The 20,671-nt window shown below is 38.0% G+C and overlaps 1 protein-coding gene across 7 annotated transcripts in view; it reads left to right on the top strand.

The window, feature by feature from the left end:
* The first annotated feature begins 7,223 nt into the window (after window positions 1-7,223).
* The window catches only part of Gpr65 (G protein-coupled receptor 65), a 51,187-nt gene continuing 37,739 nt past the window's right edge, over window positions 7,224-20,671 (top strand). For 4 of the 7 annotated variants that reach the window (XR_011706544.1, XR_011706540.1, XR_011706542.1 and 1 more), the window contains exon 1: window positions 7,242-7,309. Coding sequence is in view for 1 of the 7 variants with exons in the window: in XM_027931525.2 (XP_027787326.2) it covers window positions 12,806-13,840 (1,035 nt within the window). In the remaining 6 variants the exon portion in view is untranslated. Of the gene's footprint in view, window positions 7,310-12,397; window positions 14,057-20,671 lie in introns of those variants that run through there. The other 3 variants (XR_011706541.1, XR_011706543.1, XM_027931525.2) reach the window with 2 other exon arrangements.

Genomic DNA, 20,671 nt, shown 5'->3' with positions numbered 1-20,671 from the left:
AATTTTCAGTCTCTGTGTATGCATTTTTTTTTTTTTTTTTTTACTTTAAAAACTGCCGGCCTGGGGATGTGGCTCAAGCGTTAGCGTGCTCACCTGGCATGCGCAGGGACTAGGTTCGATCCTCAGCACCACATAAAAATAAAATAAAGATGTTGTGTCCACCGAAAACTAAAAAATAAATATAAAAAAAATTCTCTCTCTCTCTCTCTCTCTCTCTCTCTCTCTCTCTCAAAAAAAAAAAAAAAAGAGAGAGAGAGAGAGAGAAAAAGAAAAACAAAATTGCCTTCATCACCTGTAGTTCTTCTGTTGGTGGTTGTTACTGAATAGATTTTCTCAGATAAGGAACTCTAGGAAGTTTTGCTTTCTCACATGCTGAACCCATAATGTGTTTTGTCTCCTCTGGACTGTCAATACCCATTTATTTTTGTACTTCTGCCAGAGGAATAATTTTAGAGTCCACTTAGCTCAAGATCCAAAGAATGAAGAAAACGACAGTCAGAACAATACTGTCCAACAGAAATGTAATGCAAAGTGCACATAAAATTTAAAATTTTCTAGTAGTCACATAAAAGTAAAAAATGGGGGTACAATTAACTTTTGTGATATGTTTTATTTGACCCTAAATATCCAAATTATTATCATCACCATATGGAATAACATAAATGTTTATTTGATGTTCTTCTTTACATGTTAAATTTTCAAAGACCTAGGGTGCATTTTATGCATAAACACATCTGAATTTGGATTAGTGACATTTCGAGTACATAAAAATCAATCTCCTCTTGTAGACTGAACAGATCTATTGTCATATCTGCAGGGTTGGTCCCTCCTTGGCTTGTAGATAGCCACCTTCTCACTGTCTCCTGGCATGGTACAGGCAACCCTGGTGCCTTTTCATAAGTTTGAATTTCTTCTTTTATAAAATTAATGTATTTTCAGCAGACAAAAGTTACACATATGTTTATCATGTACAACATACTATGTACTGACTAAATGGGGTCAATTAACGTATGCATTGCCTCATATACCGTTTTTGTTTTGTGGGGAGAAGACATGAAATCTACTCCCTTAGCTATTTTCAAGAATACAACCCACTGTATTCCTGATATATAATCTGTAGTCACCCTGCTGTACGATAATTCTCTCGAACTCAATCATCTGATATAACTGAAACTTTCTATCACTTGATCAACTTCTCCTTAAACTACCCCAGCTCCCAGGTCCTGATAACAACCATTCTACTCTCCATTTTTATGAGTTTAAAAAATTTTTTTAGGTTCTTCACATAAATGAGATCATGAAGTACTTGTCTTTCTGGGTCTGGCTTATTTCACTTAACATAATGTCTTCCAGGTTCTTCCATGTTGTCATAAAGGACAGGATTTTCTTCTTTTTTAGGGCTTCCCAGTGTCCCGTTTTCTTTATCCATTCATCCATTGATGGACGCTTAGATTGAATCCATGTCTTGGCTATTATGAACACTGCAGCAATGAAGACAGGAGTGCAAATATCTCTTCACCACATTGATTCCATTTTCTTCGGATATATTTCCAGTATTGAGATTACTGAGTCATATGGTCATTCTATTTTTAAGTTTTTTTGAGAAACCTCTATAGAGTTTTGCATAATGGTCATAAGAATTTACATTCCCACCAACACTGTGCATGTGTCCTCTACATCTTTGCCACCATTTGTTTTCTTTCCTCTTTTTGACAAATGCCACTCAAACAGGTGCGAGGAGTTATTTCATTGTGGTTTGAACTTTCATTTTCCTGGAATTAGTGATGTTGATTTTGAGTTTTAAATTATTGGGGTTTTGTTTGTTTTTCATATATCTGTTGGCCATTTTATGTCTTCCTTTAAGACATAAATAAATATATATATATATATATATATATATATATATATATATATATATATATATTCAGGTCTATAGTCCATTTTTTATTGGATTGTTTATTTTCTTGCAGTTGAATTTAACTCCTTACATATTTTAGATATTAACTCCTTAGATATATGATTTGCAAATATTTTCTCATTCTATAGGTGTTATCCTCACTCTATTGAATATTACCTTGGGTGTGCTGATGCTTTTCAGTTTAAGCAATCCTATTTGCCTGTTTTCTCTGTTGTTGCTTGTGGTTTGGGGGTCATACCCCCCAAATTATCACCAGTTCCAATGTCATGGGAGCCTTTCCTGTATGTTTTCTTCTAGTAGTTTTATGGTTTTAGATCTGTCAGGATCTGTCATTTAAACCTTATTACATTTTAGATCTGTCATTTAAACCTTATTACATTTTAGAGAAAAAAATTATGTATATATGGTATAAGAAAAGGATTTAATTACATTCTTCTGTATGTAAAGATTTAGTTGTCCTATTTAAAGAAGAAATTGCCATTCCCCATTGTGTTTCCTTTGCATCTTTGTCAGAAATAAAGAGAGTGTAATGCATAGATTTATTTCTGGGATCTCTGGTCTGCTCCATGGTCTATGTGTCTGCATTTACGCCAGTTTCATGCTGTCTTGATTACTATAGATTTGTACTAGATTTTGAAGTCAGGTAGTGTGATACCTCCAGCTTTGCTTTGGTTATTCAGGGATTTGATACAAATTTTTGGATTTTTTTAAGCCTGTGAAAAATATCATTGGAATTTCAATAGAAATTGCATTGTATCTGTAGATTGCTTTGGGTAGTTTGGACATTTTAACAATATTCTTTTAATTCATAAATATAGGATATTTTTTCATTTATCTAAGTCTTCCTTAATTTCTTTCATTAACAATTTACAATTTCCCATGTGCAGGTATTTTATCTCTTTGATTAAATTTATTCTTACATTTATTTATTTATTGTTATTATAAATGGGAATGTTCTTAATTTTTTCAGATAATTCTTTGTTAGTGTATTCAAATACTGTTGATTTTTGGATATTGACTTTGTATCCTTCATCTTTACTGAATGCACTTATCAGTTCTAAGAGCTTTTTGGTAGAATCTTTAGGATTCCTACATATAAGATCATGTTAACTGCAAACAGGGACAATTTAACTTCTTTCCTTCCCTGGGATGTTTGTTCTTGCTCTTTCCTGGTTCTGGTTAGAACTTCGGAACTAGACTGCATAGAGGTGGCAAGAGTTAGCATCCTTTTCTTGTTTCTGATTTTGGAGAGAAAGCTTTCAAAATTTTACCAGTTAACATGAGGCCTCTGGGGTTTGTCACATATGGTGTTGAGGTGCACTCGTTCTACACCTAATTTGTTCAAAGTTTTTTTTTTTTTTTTTATCATAAAAGGATGTTGAATTTTGACCATTGTTTTTCTGCATCCGTTGAGGTAATTATATGGTTTTTATCTTTCATTCCATTAACATGGAACATCTCATTTATAGGTTTGCATCTGCTGAACCATCTTTACATCTTTGAATAAATCCCATTTGATCATGGTGAAATTCTGATCCTTTTAACGCGTTGTTGGATTTGATTGCTAATTTGTTTTTTGTTTGTTTGTTTAGAATTTTTATATCTATTTTCAGCAGGGACTTTGGCCTATAATTTTCTCTTTTTAGTGTCCCGTCTGGCTTCATCATCAAAGTAATCCTAGCCTCATAAATGAATTTGGAAGTCCCCCTTTTTAACTTTGTGGAAGACTTTGAAAAGGATTAATATTATTTCTTATTAGATGTTTTATAGAATTCAGTGGCAAGGTCATTGGATCCTGAGCTTATCTTTGATAGGAGACTTTTTTTTTTAATTCAACTTCCTTAGGTTATCAAGCAAGGACTTGCTGCCCTACGGACACAATAATCTGTGTGGCAACAGATTATTGCAAAAAAGAAAAAGTTCTTTTGTGTGGTGACTGGAAAGGAACTAAAAATTCAAATTCACCTTCCTTTGGTGAGGTTATAGGAAGGGAGAAGGGAAAATCTGCTCATTGATTGAATGACAAGAAGGGCCACACTTTTCTTTTGCGGGGGGTGCTCATGTTCTGCATAGATGATTTTGAGCTTGTGACATCATTGACAGAGGACCTGACTGCTGCTCCTGCCCAGTCTGAAAAATCATTTCTGAGAAGCCTGGAGAACATAAATTGTGAAATTTACATCTGGGTGTTTCCGGGTGTGAATCCATTTTACTTACTGTCCAGGTTTCCTATTTCTTCATGATTCCACCTTGGTCGGTTGCATGTGTCTAGGAAGTATCCATCTCTGCTAGGTTATCAAATTTCCTCTTCTTGTAAGGATACCAGTCAGGTTGGATGAGGACCTATCTTTAGGACATTATTTTAGTTTAATCACCTCTTTAAAGGTCCTATCTCCAAATATATTCTGAGATACTAGGGGTTAGGGCCTCAACGTATGAATTTTAGGAGGGAAATAATCCACTCCATAACATCATTTAGGATCCAGGGGCAGGGGGTGCATGTTGCCAAGGCTTGAGGGCAGCTTGAACCCCAAATCTTAGGGCTTTTCTCTATCATTGCTGGCATCTCCCAAAACAACCCTGTTTTCTTCTGTAGCTATCTCATGTAGGACTCACTTGAGTTGTCCCTCAGCAGTGACTGCCAGGCTGCTCCTGTGTCACCACACTGGGCTACCAGAAGTGCCAGGAGGTAGCTGAGGCCTTCTGGAAACTGTTCTACTCTACTGTGCTGTGGTGACAGGGCTGCCTCAGGCACCTCACGTACCTACCCCTGAGTCACACCACCTAACTGGACTTCATCCTGGAAGGGAGGCACAAGTCCACTCTCCTCCCCAGATTACACACTTCATCTCACACCCCTCACCACCACCCACCGGAGGTTGCTGGGGGGAGAGTAGCAGTCAGGGTGCAGGGGCCCTGTTTCAGGTTCTCACCATATCTAAGCTCTCCTTACTGCCTCTCTCACAACCCCAAGGAACATCTCTTTGTGCTCTTGGGGCCTGGAAGGTTTGCTTCACCTCAGCAGGAGTTCTCCCGAGCACACTGTCTCTGCCTCAGTCCTTTCCATTCCCTGAGCTGCTTCCATCTTTTGTAACCTTAAACTCACATGTTCCCCCCCTTTCTTCCTTTTCCTACTTCCTGATGAGAATCTCTTCTCTTGAGACAATAAACCCAAAATGGCTCATTGAGTGTGTAAGAGGAGACCTGAGGTACAAAGAAATGAGACTGAGAAAACAGAACAGTATTTCAAAATCTCAGCCCGCCATATTTAGCCGCTGTCTCCATTGCACCGGACAAAGGAGTGGCCTCACAGAAGAGCCCTCATCAGCAGAATCAAATCCTGGGCTGTCTGCCTCATGGAGAAGTTGGAACCAGACAAATCCACATTCGATTCCTTTTTCCCCCATTGGGTAGCCCAAGTGCCCTGACTGGCCAGTGCTGAGTGCCCAGCTTGTGACCTCAGAAGGCTAGACACCTGGATACAAATGCCAGCCTCCATAAAGACAGTAATGCTAATTGGCTTTGTCTGACCTTTATGTTGTTAAAATGTCACAGTGCAAGTGCTCTAATCAGCATTTCCAACTACTCATTAGAGACCCATGTGGTTGAAAATATGGCAATGCTCTATTTTTTGGCCTAAATAAGAAGGAAATATTATAAATGTTGGTAAACTTATTGTGTGAATTGGACAAAGGTTTTAGCACCGGTAGGCCACAATTTTTCTCCTATTAAATCAGGAGAAGTGAAAGTTTAATTGTATTTCTCATGTTCTTTAGTATATCCTTTTTTTTTAATTTTTGTTTTTGAAGAGTAAACTACATAGAATTTTGATGTGGACATGAAATTCTCTTTCCCTAAAAGCAGAAGTACAGTCTATTTAGGTAGTGTAAGAGATTCTCAGAGTCACGAAATACCCATGTTTAGAAACCACAGAGAAGCAGACGTGCCAAACCATGCAAAAAAAGGAGAATTTGGGATCGTAGTCACAAGTCCACTGAAATCATTACTTTTGTTTTTGTAATGATTTAAGGCTTTTTTAAAAAAATAATTTTCCACATTGTGCTTTAATCTTTTATTATTTCAATAGCAACATATTCTGAATCTTGAAGTTCAAGTATGCCCACTTATTTGTAAATTCTTGTATACTTTTATTAATGTATCACTTTTGTTGTTCTTAATGAAAGACCTACAAAGAAAGTATCAAAGACTCGTACATTCCTGATATACTCAATTAAGTCCAAGATGAATAATTGTGGTTGCATCACAAGATCACCTTTTCCTTCTCTGGGTAGAAAAGATCCTCCCAACAACCTTCAGTGTCCTCTTACACACAGAGACTCAGGGTGTGCTGATTCATGAAGCCAAAAATTCCCATCCCAGATTACGTCTGTCTGTATGATGTGATAGTCTCCCCTCCATTTCTAATAAAGGTTTATGAAGACAAGTTTCCAAAATGATGTCTAATGATATATATATAAGAGGAAGTTCTAGGAAATAAGTAAACCATTTGTAAATTTGGCGGTAACTTTTAACTCATTACAGTACTACATGAGTTTCTATCATAACTATCTATATTAGTCTTAAACTATCTATGATCTTTCAAGGTTCATAAAATTATTTATTTACCCAAGACAGGAAGTTTAATTGGTTTTGAAAATCTCTGTTTTCTATTCTCAGAGGAGAGTTAAAAGACAATGAAATACTACACATATAAAACCATTAGCCCTAAAAAGAAAAAAAAAAAACTTTACAGAGTAGTCTGCCTTAGCCTCCCCAGGCTGCACCCCATCAGCTATTGAACCACGCTCTCCACCATCAAACACCCAACCCCCAGTCTCCTTCTTCTGTCTTGTTCCCCAGAACTTGATCACCCGCATCCACCTGCAGCATCATCTCTTATCTCACACTTTCCTGTTTATCATACCGTATCTGTACTTCTCCTTTACTAGGTGATAAGCTCCTAGTCATAGAGGGTCATAGACAGGTCTTATACGTCTCCCAGCACAGTGCCCTGAGAATAGCATAGAAATATGTACTGATGGAATGAATGAACGAGTGAAATATCTAGTGCATGTTCTATTAAGTAAAGATCTATAACATCAGTACATATTTGTAATTAGAATGCAAAGAGAAAAGTGAGTCATAAAAATTACACACAGTAAATGATAAAAACATGTTTTAGCATACTTAAGAGCTTGACTTTTTTTTTTAATTGTTCAAACTTGGACAATATAAACCTTCCCATTAAGATGCTGCTTCCTCATTGGTTTATGATGAAATGTGAGCTATGAGTGCAATTTCCTGTCCCCACTTCAAGAGTGGTGGTTTCTCTTCTCAATGCCAGATTTATCAGGCTCCTCAGTCGACAAAAGCATCACTCCAAGAAACAGGGTAAGTGTAAGATTACAAACAGAATAAGATTTTAAGCGAGATAACATACTTTGGCAGGATGGTCAGCAATGGTTGCAGCGTTTTATCTGGTTTAGGATGTATAAATGTAACAAGGCAGAGTATTGTAGAGAGACACAAAGAGGAAGACGCATGGTTTCCTCTGCTTTGAATATGGGTAAAGAGATGTCGAAATTTAAATTCATGAAGAGTTAAGTACAACTATGCATATACAAACAGGGGATGTAAGTGCTCCATTTCCTTTTCGGAAAGTGGTATATTGGAAAACTGCATTGTTTAGGAGGAAACCTATCAGCTCCTAGCTGTAGGACTACCTCACACCTTTCCTTAGCAAACAATGATCTAATGATATCTTTTATATTCATCAGAAATAACGTGAAGGGGCTGGAGTTGTGGCTCAGTGGAGTGCTTGCCTGGCATGTGTGAGACACTGAGTTGGATTCTCAGCACCACATATAAATAGATAGATAAAGTAAAGGTCCATAAACAACTAAAAATATATATATGCATATATATATGCATATGTGTATATATATATGTGTGTGTGTATATATATATGTATAAAATAATGTGAAGTTAGGAAATAACGTTTCTAAAATTAATAAGCATCAATTAATAACTATTTGTTAGTATGTGACTATCACAGTGCCTGGAACACAGTAGTCTTAATAAGCAGCTATTAAACTGATAACCGAACGTGAGCCTTCTTATAACACTACAGGAAAACAGTTTCCTTTTGGTAATTCTCATCAGTGATTCTTACTATTTTTAGAGCTGTTTAGAAATAGGTATACTTTAAGATACTATAGATTGTCTTTTGGCATTCAGTAAAGAGTAAAATAAAAATTCAAAACTCATCTAGATTTCTTAGTGGTTCTAAAAGCAATTTTCTCCAAATCTGATTAAAGTAGACAAAATAACATTTGAAAAATGTATGAATAAGAGGACGTTTGTTTTCCACTAAAATTGTAGACCTGCATGCATTAAGTTAACAAGTTTATCTGCAAACCTTGGTATCATATGTGAAGCATTACCGTTCAAACCAGGCTGAGTTCCTCTGCCATGCTCTGGCCAGGTGGTCAAAGTGAACTCCTTGTAAGAAACGTGGGGGACAGCACAGATGATAGCAGCATATTACCAATGTTGCCATTGAAACAACAGTGACAGTTAGCATAGAGAGAAGGCTTGTCATGTGCCAGGTTCTTTGCCTGGTGTCCATCCCGTTCAACCCTCACGACTACCCTGTGACTAATGGAACGCATGTGGAAATTAGAACTTAGGTCACAGATCCCCCAAAGACCATGGAGAGGCTTTCAAACTGTCTCCAGAGCCCACGCTCATAACCACAAGGGTTATAGGGCCTCTGTTGCCCAACAGAGAGGAGACCCAGTATCTGCTTCATCAAACCATCCTTTCTTGTGGTTATTTTCAGCAAGGAAGGAAACACTTCTACAGCTCAAGAAATTCATTCTATTGAGAACTTGATAAACTCTTCCAAAATCAGTTTGTCCATTTTATCCTTTTTTTTAGAGAAAAAATGTATACTTATTGAGTAACATTGAGAAGGGGTACACACGGCCATCCTCCCACAGTTGTAGTCCCGGTCCCATGGGAGAATGTTTTCAGGATCCAGGTGTGTCAGCCTCGTGGGGAACACCATGTGGTCTCTTCTTCAGGTTGCATCTTTAATAGCTTCATCAATTCTTGGTGCTTCTCAGATTCCTCTCTGGTCCTTCAATTATATCCTATAGAAGCTGCTGAAGTGAGAAATTCAATGGGAGTAAATTTTCTCAGTGGTAGTTGGTCTTAAAATGTTCTTATTTTTCTCCAGTTCTAGCAATTTAGTTCTGTTGTGTACACAGTTATAGGTGACATATATTTTCTTAGCTGTTTAGGACTATTAATCCTCTGTCTACTATTATTGTTTTTATTAAATCCTTTGTCAGTCTAAATTTTATCCTCTGTCAGTAATCCATCTTTTCTCTCTGGCTATTTTTTATCAGTCTTTGGTGATCTGCAGTTTGATATAGATTTCCATTTCTGTTTGTTTTAATCCTATTTGGAATTTTTAAGTCTTCATAAATCCGAGGATTCCATATCCTTCATCAGTTCTAGAAAGTGCTGAAATATTATCTTTGCAAATATTGCCCCTTCCCTATTCTCTCTTCTCTACTTTTGTGCCACTTGAGTTACACACATGCTGACCATTATTCTCCATGTCTCTTTGGTGTTTTCTCATCTCTTTAACACTGATCATTTCATCTTCTTTCTTTAGTTCTGTCTTGCAAAATACTAATTCTCTCTTTAGCTATATCTAATCAATTGGTTGATTTGCAAATTTAAAGTATTATGTTTTTATGTCTAGACACTTTATTTCAATCTTTAAAAAATACATCTGGTCATTTTTATCTTCTCTTGCTCCTCACTTATGTGTTCCAATTCCTTCTTTCATTTCTTTAAACATATTAAACACACTTGTTTTTTGTTATATACTAATTTGCCTCTAAATCTTTGGTGGATCTAGTTCTTTCTTGTTTCTGCTCAGTCTCACACGTAGTGGCTTATTTCTGTGTGGGTGTGGGCGTGGGTGTGTACGCACATGTGTGTTTTAGTGAGGTCATAATTGTTAGAACCCTATCTATGGGATTTTTTTTTTTCTTTTTTGGTACCAGGGTTTGAACGCAAGGGCCTTAAACCACTGAACCACATCCCCACCCTTTTTTTGTATTTTATTTAGAGACAGGGTATTGCTGCGTTGCTTAGGGCCTCACTAAGTTGCTGAGGCTGGCTTTGAACTTCAGTCCTCCTACCTCAGTTTCCTGAGCTACTGGGATAACGTGTATGTACCTGGCTCTCTGGGCTTCTTTGAAGGGGATGTTAAGGAAGTTTTTCTCAAGGGAGGTTTTGTATTTACTTCTTCCAAATGCCTAGAATTTATTTATTTGTCATATAATAAATCTTTATTTTTGGTGAATTTATTTCTACAACTATTTAAATTATTTTTTGTTCTGTTTTAATTAATTTTTATGTTTTAAAAGAAGTAGAATCATATTTCCTAGGAAGGCATACATACTCCATCTGCATGTGCAACAGATGTTGTTTGTCAAGGTGCCTCACATCTCATCTCACACAGCTTTCCAATACCACTTTTTCAGGCAGAAAAAAAAAAAAAAAAAAAGCACATTTCCCAACCAAGCAGCCTGATAAATTTTTACACACTGGGCGTGGAAGAAGCACTATACCAAGAAACAGAACATCACCAAAATCTCAGAAGTTCCCATCATTCCCTCTTTGCATGGTATCTGGTTCCTTCCCAAATTCTAAATTCTAGCAGCATATATTAACCTTGCTTGGCTTTTATTAGCACATACTTTGCTGTCTTTGTCTTTCCTTTCACTCTGCATTCTTTTTGTGAGTTTCACCCATGTCACTAAGTGTAGCAATAATTTCTTCATTTTCATCATTATGTAGATTTCAATTGTATTAATATGCCACAATTTACTTTTCTAATCTACTGCTAATAGGCATTTAATTTGAAGGGTTTTACACATAGTGCTACTGTGAATATTTTAATCTTGTGCACCGTTGTGGTAAACACATATGCACTCTTATATACCTAGAATTGCATGAATACTCAGGGAAGCACTCTTTTTTTATAGCTCCCCACAGAGACTAAGCTGAGATATGGAACTTGCCAACTTTTCTCTGCTGTCTGCAAAATGTCTGTGGAGTTTACTATTTTACTTTGTTTTCTGGCTCACCCTTCTGAGGGTGGAGGCTCCTGTTTACCAATGTGTGTGGGATGGTCGAGGACCTCCCTCCCTGAGTGGGTCCAAACTTAGTGTTTATCTGCTCCAAAGGCTTTAGCTATTTCCTCCAAAGCCACAGATGCCTTTAGATTCTCCAGAGCTTACCCTGCTCACTGACCTCCCTCATCTTAGCTCCAACTTTTATTTTTCCGTCAGAATTATTTTTCTCTCTGGAAGAGACTGTTTTGATTTGAAAGGCTGTTTTTCACATTTCATTCATATTTGAGGTGTGATGAGACCGGAAGATCTCAGGAGTTTTTCTCCATTTTATTTTGAGTGAAATATGTCATGTACTCTGGATATGGCTTGCTCTACAAGCAGGATCCTCATGCCTTATGAGGGCAGGTCCCTAGAGTGCTCAGGATCCATCGGCACTTGGAAGACAAGAGATTTGATGCCCTGTCTGGTGTCCTCACAAAGCTTTTCTTTGAAGGCCTCCATCGGGTAAATCATCCAAACCACCAAGAGGCACCACTAACAGAGGAATACCAGAAGTATTTCTCCACCCCAGGATGGGGAGAAGGATGAATCCTTTACTCCTGTGTGAATCCATGACATCATAGCTTCACAAAGAAACTACCCTAATAAATAACCTGGGATAGCAGCAGAAATTGTTGATCACAAGATTTTACCTAGAACGCAGGACATTCTATCCTCTTGTTCATGGAAGTATAAAAGCCTTATGAAAGTTTCTCTTGATGGTGAAAGACAAAATGTAATAACTCACAAAGGAAGAAAAAGCTCAAAAACGTGGGCTCATCTATGTATTAAGGCTCAACAAACTGTTGTGTTTTAAAATTAAACTTTATTGTATTTCTTATGAAAATATTCGCTTGGCTAAAATGATTACTTTGAAAGTGCTTTACACCTAAATTGTATATGAAATGAAAAATGTAAAAGTGTATAACCACAAAGTGTATCACACACTTGGAGGCATGTACTGATTGTAACCAAATAACTAAATTTTCTATTTTTAGCCACTTAAAATTGCCTGTTGGCTTTAGTGTGGGTTGTTATCTCATGTCTGGTGAGAAACATAATTCCCTTGGGTAATTCTTATTTGCAGTAAGTAAAATATCTCAGCTTGATTTTATTTACTAAAGTCTACTAAGTAATTTTCCCATTTAAGCACCTTCATTGTGATTTAAAGCATTTGCAAGATCTTCAATAATGAAATATAAGAATTCTTCAAAATCATGATTGTAAGGAGGTTATATATCTTGTAAACATCTAATCTATTCTAGTTCATCTTTCATTACAGACTCAAAGGCATTTAAAAAGGGGTGTCAATCTCTGCGAAAATGAATTCTTTTTGCACCAATCTCTGTGAGATTCATGAAGAAAATTAAATTGAGATAATACTCCGTGGAAGTTGAAGGATATTCCAGTTGATCCTGGAGGGCTCTTTGCCAGCATTCTGTCCTTATGGACACATGGACTTCTCTTCATTGAATTTAGCTAACTGCCAGGAGTTTGGATTCTGACTTCCAACAAGGCATCATCTGTAAAAACCGATCTGCACCCACCCTTTAAAAGCAGTGATGGATCAATTAGAACCTTAGAAACCAAAGGAAAATTGGAGGGGGGGGGTGTGCACAGTAAAAGAGAATTCAACGTTGAAAACAAACTACAAAAGACTAATTTTCCTGTTCTTACATCCCAAGAATTAATGTTATTGCCACCTGAAGAAGAAACAATGAACAGCACATGTATTGAAGAACAGCACGACCTGGAACACTATCTGTTTCCAACTGTTTACATCTTTGTGATTTTTGTCAGCATCCCAGCCAATATCGGGTCTCTGTGTGTGTCCTTTCTGCAAGCCAAGAAGGAGAACGAGCTGGGAATTTACCTCTTCAGCTTATCGCTGTCGGATTTGCTGTACGCCTTAACTCTCCCTCTGTGGATCGATTACACTTGGAATAAAGACAACTGGAGTTTCTCGCCTGCCTTGTGCAAAGGGAGCGCCTTCTGCATGTACATGAACTTCTACAGCAGCACGGGCTTCCTCACCTGCATTGCCATTGATCGGTACTTAGCCGTTGTCTACCCTTTGAGATTCTCTTTTCTCAGGACCAGAAGATTCGCCTTCATGGTCAGCCTCTCTATCTGGGTGTTGGAATCTATCTTTAACGCTGTCATTTTGTGGGAAGATGAAACAACCATTGAATATTGTGACGCCAGACGGTCTAATTTCACCTTATGCTATGACAAATACCCTCTGGAGAAGTGGCAGATCAACCTCAACCTGTTCAGGACCTGCACGGGCTACGTGGTACCCTTGGTCATCATCGCCATTTGCAACCAGAAAGTCTATCAAGCTGTCAGGCACAATCAAGCCACAGAGAGCCGTGAAAAGACAAGGATCATTAAACTGCTGGTTAGCATCACCCTGACTTTCGTCCTCTGTTTCACTCCCTTTCATGTGATGCTGCTGGTCCGTTGCATCTTAGAGCGCAACATGAATCTGGAGGACAAGTCCGGGAGGCAGACGTACACCATGTACAGAATCTCCGTGGCCCTGACGAGTCTCAACTGTGTGGCCGACCCGATTCTGTACTGCTTTGTAACCGAAACAGGGAGGTCCGACATGTGGAGCATACTGAAACTCTGTACTGGGATCCGCAATAAATCCCAAAGGCAAAGGAACTGCACACTTTCCATGTCTACAAAAGACACTGTGGAGCTAGAGGTCCTGGAATAGAATGAGGGATGGGGGTACGGAGGGGAGGTCTGCGGCATCATTGCATCCAGATCACATTTTGTAAAGGGAATCAATCGCAGCCTGGGAGGCGACAGGTGTTCTCAGTGAAGATTTTAATCTGGTCCAATGGAAACATTTGAAAGCACATTGTGCATCTTCCTGCTCGCCTTTTATTAAATGAGATGGATTAATAAAATCTAATATTTTCCCAATGAATTGGGATCATTATTGTTGATGATAATTTTTTTTTTTTTTTTTTTTTTTTTTTTTTTTTTTGCGGGGGACGCGTATCTGGGCTGTAATCCCTCAGAGGATAGTAAGATAGGTGCCTAGGACTGTTAGTCCTTTAAATTAGTGCCCTTTGTGTCTGTTTTTTCTTGTTGGTTTGTTTGTTTTGCTTGGTGCTAGAGATTGAACCCAAGGCTGCTTTACCACTGAGCTACATCCCCAGCCCTTTTTTTATATTTTTATTTTGAAACAGGACCTCACTAAATTGCTGGCCTCCAACAACATGTGATCCTCCTCTCGCAGGCTCCCAAATCTTAGGGATTACATTTGTACACCACCACCAAACCAACCCATGAATGGATTTTATGGGTTTTCTTTCTTTGGATTTTGGGCCATCAACCATCAGATCTCTCGATTCTGTGACTGTCTCCCACAATCCCAAGTACTACTAACTACTGCTTCTTTTCTTCTCGTTTATTTACAAATATTTGTTGAACCTACTCTACCACTAGGTACTGGAGTCACAACAGAAACGATCTGGTGAAGCCTTCTGAGGTTTAGGTCAGTATGGAAACCTAGTCACTGAGCTTGTAAGGTTTTACAGGAAGCAGAAACAAGTGGACTCCCAGTTTTGATTTGATTCTTTTTCAGTCTACAGCTGAGTACGTGGTAGTTGAAATTACCAGAAGTTTATCTTTAGATAAATAGACAGTTATGTCAAATCTTCTACCCACAGTCTTCTTTGAGGACTTGGAATATTTGGAGTCTTGATAGATCAGTTTGAATCTTCATTGAGGAAATTGCTCTGCTCTAGAATTAGGTAGGCACTGAGTAAACATTTGTCCTAACCAAAGTGATTTTTTAAGACTCTTTATCCTACTCTTTCCTTTTCTCCTTTCCTTCCTTCTCTTTAACGCTGTCATTTTGTGGGAAGATGAAACAACCATTGAATATTGTGACGCCAGACGGTCTAATTTCACCTTATGCTATGACAACAGCTACTGTCATGATACCATGTTGTGCCCTCACATTCCAAAACAATATCCTGATAATGAGATCAGTATTTTCTCAATAATGAATCAACATAAACTGACGGTGATACATGAGCACAATAGAAAACTGCCTGGTTTTGAGGCCCTATGAATCTTCTCTGTTCTTTGCATTTTTCTGGTTATAATGATGTTAGAGAATGAAGAGATTCTGGACAAGCACTCTGAGTGAGACACACTCACAACTGCTTAAGAGAGAAAGATTCAGCATTAAAACAAAGAATACAATAGTGTGAACTGCTTAATTATGAATACGTTATTGGCAACCTTTGAGTCAAACACATTTAAAGGTAAAAGATCCAGAAAGGACCACACAGTTGACTGATAGTGTTACTGCTGTTTACCGGCGACGAGTCCTTGCTTCCCTGAATGCTGGAGTCAAACACCAGAGAAGCAGCCGAGGCAAGTGGAGAGTGGAAAGTGGAAGCTTTATTAAAGGACAGCAGGAAAGACTTCTCCCCGGAGAAGAAGGGGACCCAAAAGGCAGAATCCGTGGAAGGGGGAGGTCTTCCCTTTTTTATATCTGAGGTCCTCTTCTAGTCCTCCCACATTCCTGTCCTTTGTTCCCCTCCGTCCTGCAGTGATAGAATGCAGGTGGGAAGGCCAGAAGGTCAGGGTCAGGGCCAGGCAAGAAGGGCCTGGGGTGGTTTGATTAACACCTCCCAGTTTGCTGTGAGCTACTTCATTAACAGTTCTTTAGGATGGATTTAGGGGCTTGGGACATTAACATTTCAATTTCCCCAGGTGCTGTTCTGGCTTCCTGGACTCCATTCCTAATAATGATCTCCACTCTCATTTTCCGTACTCTACATTAGACCTGATTTACCTAACTTCACTAACTACCTATCTTTAAATCTGGCTTCAAAAGCAGTGTCAGACCTTGAAGCCAAGGACCCTGAATTGCCTCCAGAGTAGATTTTCCCCCTTGAAAAAAATTTTAAAAATACTTCTCCCATTTCTTTCTCTAGGTGTGATGCAGACATATGCATAAAGAGTTGATCCGTGTCATTGTTGGGTTGAGGTCAGGATAAGGGGAAAGGGGAAAGTTAATCTCATTAATTATTACCTCTGAGAATATCATAAGTCTTATAGATAGTAATTAAAATGATCTGTTACAGAGACCTGATTGGGATTCTTCTTCAGTTGGTTATTCGAGGAGACTGGCAAATACAAATTTGTGCCACCCTTAATGAGAATGTCCTATTGAACAACTGATAGCAAAACACTGTTAAGATGTGGGATTAGCTCCCAAATGAGTCAAGCTGCCAAAATCTTCTCAGAGGAGGGCCAGTCAAGGAGAGATAAACTGGGAAGATGCTCAGGTGATTTAGGACAGAGGACCCTAGACACAATCTAAAATCTTCAACAGTGGAGAGTGAACCTTTTCGTTTCTAAAGACTTTTAGGTTCCAAAGTTCTCCATTAAGATGAAAATAATTCTGGAAGGGATAAGACCTTCCAGCTATTATTGCCTGGATCTTCGTCATCAGGAGACCCGGATTGGAATACCAGATCATCTACCGACTAGCTCTTTGAAAAACTTTCTTGAAATTATTATTTTTTTTGTCCCAAACTGCAGGGACAATTGTAACACTTGCTTTTTAACAAGTAGATTTGAAAATGCTTTATCCACTGTGGCGAGATAATTGTTCATTATTATGAGTTATTCCCATTTTATCAGGATATGGCCAACTACCTGAGAGAGAATTCCCTGGAAGGACCCTGGGCATAAGGACATAGTGATGTGGATTTGTAGGAGCTGGTCCCAGGACACTATTGTCATGGTCACTTTCTCTGGAGGGTTAAATACCTCTATTAAGGTAGTTCAGGAACCTTCATGGTTTATGGTTCTATAGGATATCCTCAGTGGCGCCTGCTCCTTGCCCATAATTCTGTGGAGACACACACTCTGCATTGTCAACATACAGGTTGACATCTATTTTAAATTTATTTACATTTTGAGTTTTTATTTTCTTATTCAAAGTGTCATTTTTTTTTAATTTAAGTAACTCAAAATAGACATCTTGGATAGGCTGGAAATGAGACCAAGTTCAGGTCTGGGGAATCTTTATGGATGAAGAACTTAAACGACATAAAAAATAATCACCTCATTTCATCCAAATTACACAGCATTATCTCCCCGGGAGCATCCAGAGCAAATCTGCTTACCCACAATGATTATGCCTTTTCCTCTTCTCAAGCTGAGCTGACAGATCTCTCCAGGACATTAGATATCTGTTCTTTAGAGTAATGATCAAATAAACAATTATTTATCAATCACCTCCATTGACTTCATTAACTTGTTTTTAGTTAGAGGCATTGATTTTAAAATAGCATTTGCAATACAGAGTGAGCAGGCATTTCTTTTTATAGTATATTTTCCTTTTTGCTCTGCCATCATTCTGTTATCTATGCAGGGCCTCTGTTCTTTTCTGGTTAAACCGGTCCATGGGTTGCCATGGAAACACAACCGCTATAAAACCCCAACCCAATAAAGCTTTTGAGATAATAGACTTCTTTGTCGATGTCCATCCAGTGACCCTGCCAGGAACCAGAATTTCTCCAGCAGACACAAAAAGACTCAGACACACACAAACCACTTACTCCATCTCACAAAACTAAGAAAAAAAAATCTCCCAAACCACTTGGTCCTTTGGCATGTGTTTGTACCATTTTGTAGGATGTCTAATGCCAACCACGGGAACACCTGTTGTCTCCTGAACTTTTGAAAACCACCTGGGCTTTTTATTTTCGTGTTTACTATATCAGCAGCCAGGGGAGAGATTTTATTTACATTCTTTTTTTTTTTCTCCCAGGAAGTGGCTGCCAAGGGAAATGAGGCAGGAAAACTTACATCTGTCTTTTTCATTGCCATACTGGTCTGAAAAAAATCTAGTTCTGATTGTGATGTTTATTTACATCTACTAAGTGGACACATCCTGGTGGGGGGGTAATGAAAAATTAAACTTAAAATATAGCAATATATGTTTCCAAATTTTCTTTATTCCTTAGCGTAAACCCCCTGACTCCATTCAAATAAAAAAGATATTTGAGCATTGTATCTCTTTTATTCTTTGAGGTTTATAACAGCTTTAAGATGTAACACACTGAGATTCTATTAGTGTAATTAGTTACATTTATTTAATGCACCTGGTTTGAGTTAATTAGCTGAAAATAACAAAAGCAGGTCAAATTGGAGGTGATGTGGGGTTTAAGATTCTTTTCTAGAGGTCCTATTCTTGCCACATCATTTATTGTTCATCTTACTCATGACCACTAGGTGGCAGTAATGCTCCATCATGGAACCTTGTAGTTCGCCGCTCCCTTCGTTGCTCTTGAAGAGCCAAGAGTAGCCCAGGCTGGCATTTTCCTATCCAAGAGACTGCTCCCTAGGAGCTGGAAATGAAGGCAGGGAGATGCTGCAATCCTCTGCACCATTTATTCCTCTGCACTCTGAAAAGCTCAGCAATGATCAGATGCTTTCTCTTGGTTTAAACTCCAAATGTCTTTTCAGTTTTGTTTTTTTTTTCCTAAGCTGGTTACATACAATTGGTCCGTCAAGCTGTAAGAAAACTTAGGCTAAATTGTGTAATTTCTGCAAGATTGTGGCTATAGCCTTGACAATTTGTCTTTGTTTAGTTTTCCTACCTATGTAAGAAAATACTAGCTACCTTTCAAATAAAAAGCAAAATTAAGCTTTAATCAGTTTGTCTTTTTGTCTACTATAAAATTAATATCTATGAAAGTCAAGAGGTAATTCAATATGTGTGGTTTTTGATTCTAATTTGATATTGTTAGATCTCTGCACCAAAAAAACCCCCCACAAAACCTTAACATCTGTTGTTTTGAATTGCTTAAAACCATTTTTCCCCAAAGAACAGTGATACAATCATGTTCTAATTTAATAGCATTTGCATATCATTAAACATATAATGTCCTGTAACCTATTTTTCTTCTGCTTATAATTTTCTGAAGCCCTTTATGCAGCACTAGTGGAATTTTACACGCTAAAAAAATAGGTTGCGATTCCTCAAATGATGTTGCAATTAGGTGTTTAAAAAGCAAACTGTATACTCATCCAATAAGGGAATGAACTGGAGACTTCTCCATGTTGTTCAGAGTCAGTTATGGAATAGAAATCCAAATTTTATGTGTGCTTGGTTTCAAATCCAAACTGTGATCAAGAAACCCTAATCCACAGTGACTTGCCTAGCCTATGCTTGAAAATAATAACTTAGTCCTCTGCATTTCATTGAAAGTTCTTGGATAGTTGAATGGACTTGGAAATATTCTTTTCAGAAGTGTCCTAAAAGTTCTGGCCCTGCCTCCAAGACTCTTGACACTATTGAAACTCCAGCTTGAAAATTGGGTAACAACTATCATTCTGACCTGCAAAGTGTTTTTTTTTTTTTTGTGTGTGTGTGTGTGTGTGTTGCTGGGGATTGAACCAGGGGTTGCTCTATCACTGAGCTATATCCCCCAAGACCTTTTTATTTTATTTTGAGACAGGGTCTCACCAAATTGCAATCTGCCTGCCTCCTGAGTCACTGGGATTACAAGTATGGGCTACCACACTTGTTCCAGAAAGACTCAATTCTTATGGGTATTCTGTCTAGTAATTATAATTGTTTGTTGAATGAATAAACAAACAATATGTTGATTAATGAATAAACTAAGAAGTGCAATTTCAATGTCAGGGTTTGATTCTTGAAACCCTTGGAACTATTTTGTATTGGTGCTTGGAAATTTTAGGATTATATGGGAAAATATGATGAGCAAAAGAGAGAAAGAGTAAAACAATAGAAAAAGACACTATCGATGACCTTGTATTCACTGTCACTTGGCAGTTATAGGAGTTCTCATGTGGTTTCCTGATACCACCCCTTATGAGAAACATTTTTAGGATGTTTCACTCCTAAATTTTTGGTAAGATGTTCATAAATCGACTTAATTGTGTTGCAGACTACACAGTGGCGTCAATCTCTGTTGACAGAGTCAGTGCTACCAAAAGTAGTGCTTCATTTTTCTTTGTCAACTTCATCTTAACTGCCAGCCCTCATGCCGACCAGCCACAGAGAATCCATCGCAATCGTGGCAGAACTTTCTTCCTCTTCTGGGTTCACCCCAGAATCAGGGAAGTTTACTTAATGCTATGAAAATCATGGAGAAATAGGAATTCAAATTTAAAATTTTTTTAAAAAATAATTTAAAATTTTTAAAAAAGGTGGAAGGTATCTCATAAAAATAGAAAGGAGACCCAAAGAGTAGAGGAAGGAGATCCTGAGGGAGGAGGGGAGGGCAGGGGGAAGTTTACAACTAAAACATAATGAATCCCACTGTTAAGTGTAATTATAATGCACCAACAAAATAAATTATGAAAATGAAAATAAAATGGGAGCGTGGAGGGACTTTTGATTGACGGTCTCTGACAGTCACCCACACCATCGGGTTGCCCAAGGTTTCAGTGGTCTTTGAATCATCACTGTGGTTCTATTCTCTTTGAATATTGCGGCACAGAGTTCATTGGGGTGACTGGGTAGGGACCCAGTTATTGA

Source organism: Marmota flaviventris, chromosome 2 (genome assembly GCF_047511675.1).
Source record: "Marmota flaviventris isolate mMarFla1 chromosome 2, mMarFla1.hap1, whole genome shotgun sequence".
Lineage (NCBI taxonomy): Eukaryota > Metazoa > Chordata > Mammalia > Rodentia > Sciuridae > Marmota > Marmota flaviventris.
Note: the sequence above shows the minus strand (reverse complement) of the source record. Positions and strands in the feature narration are given on the sequence as shown.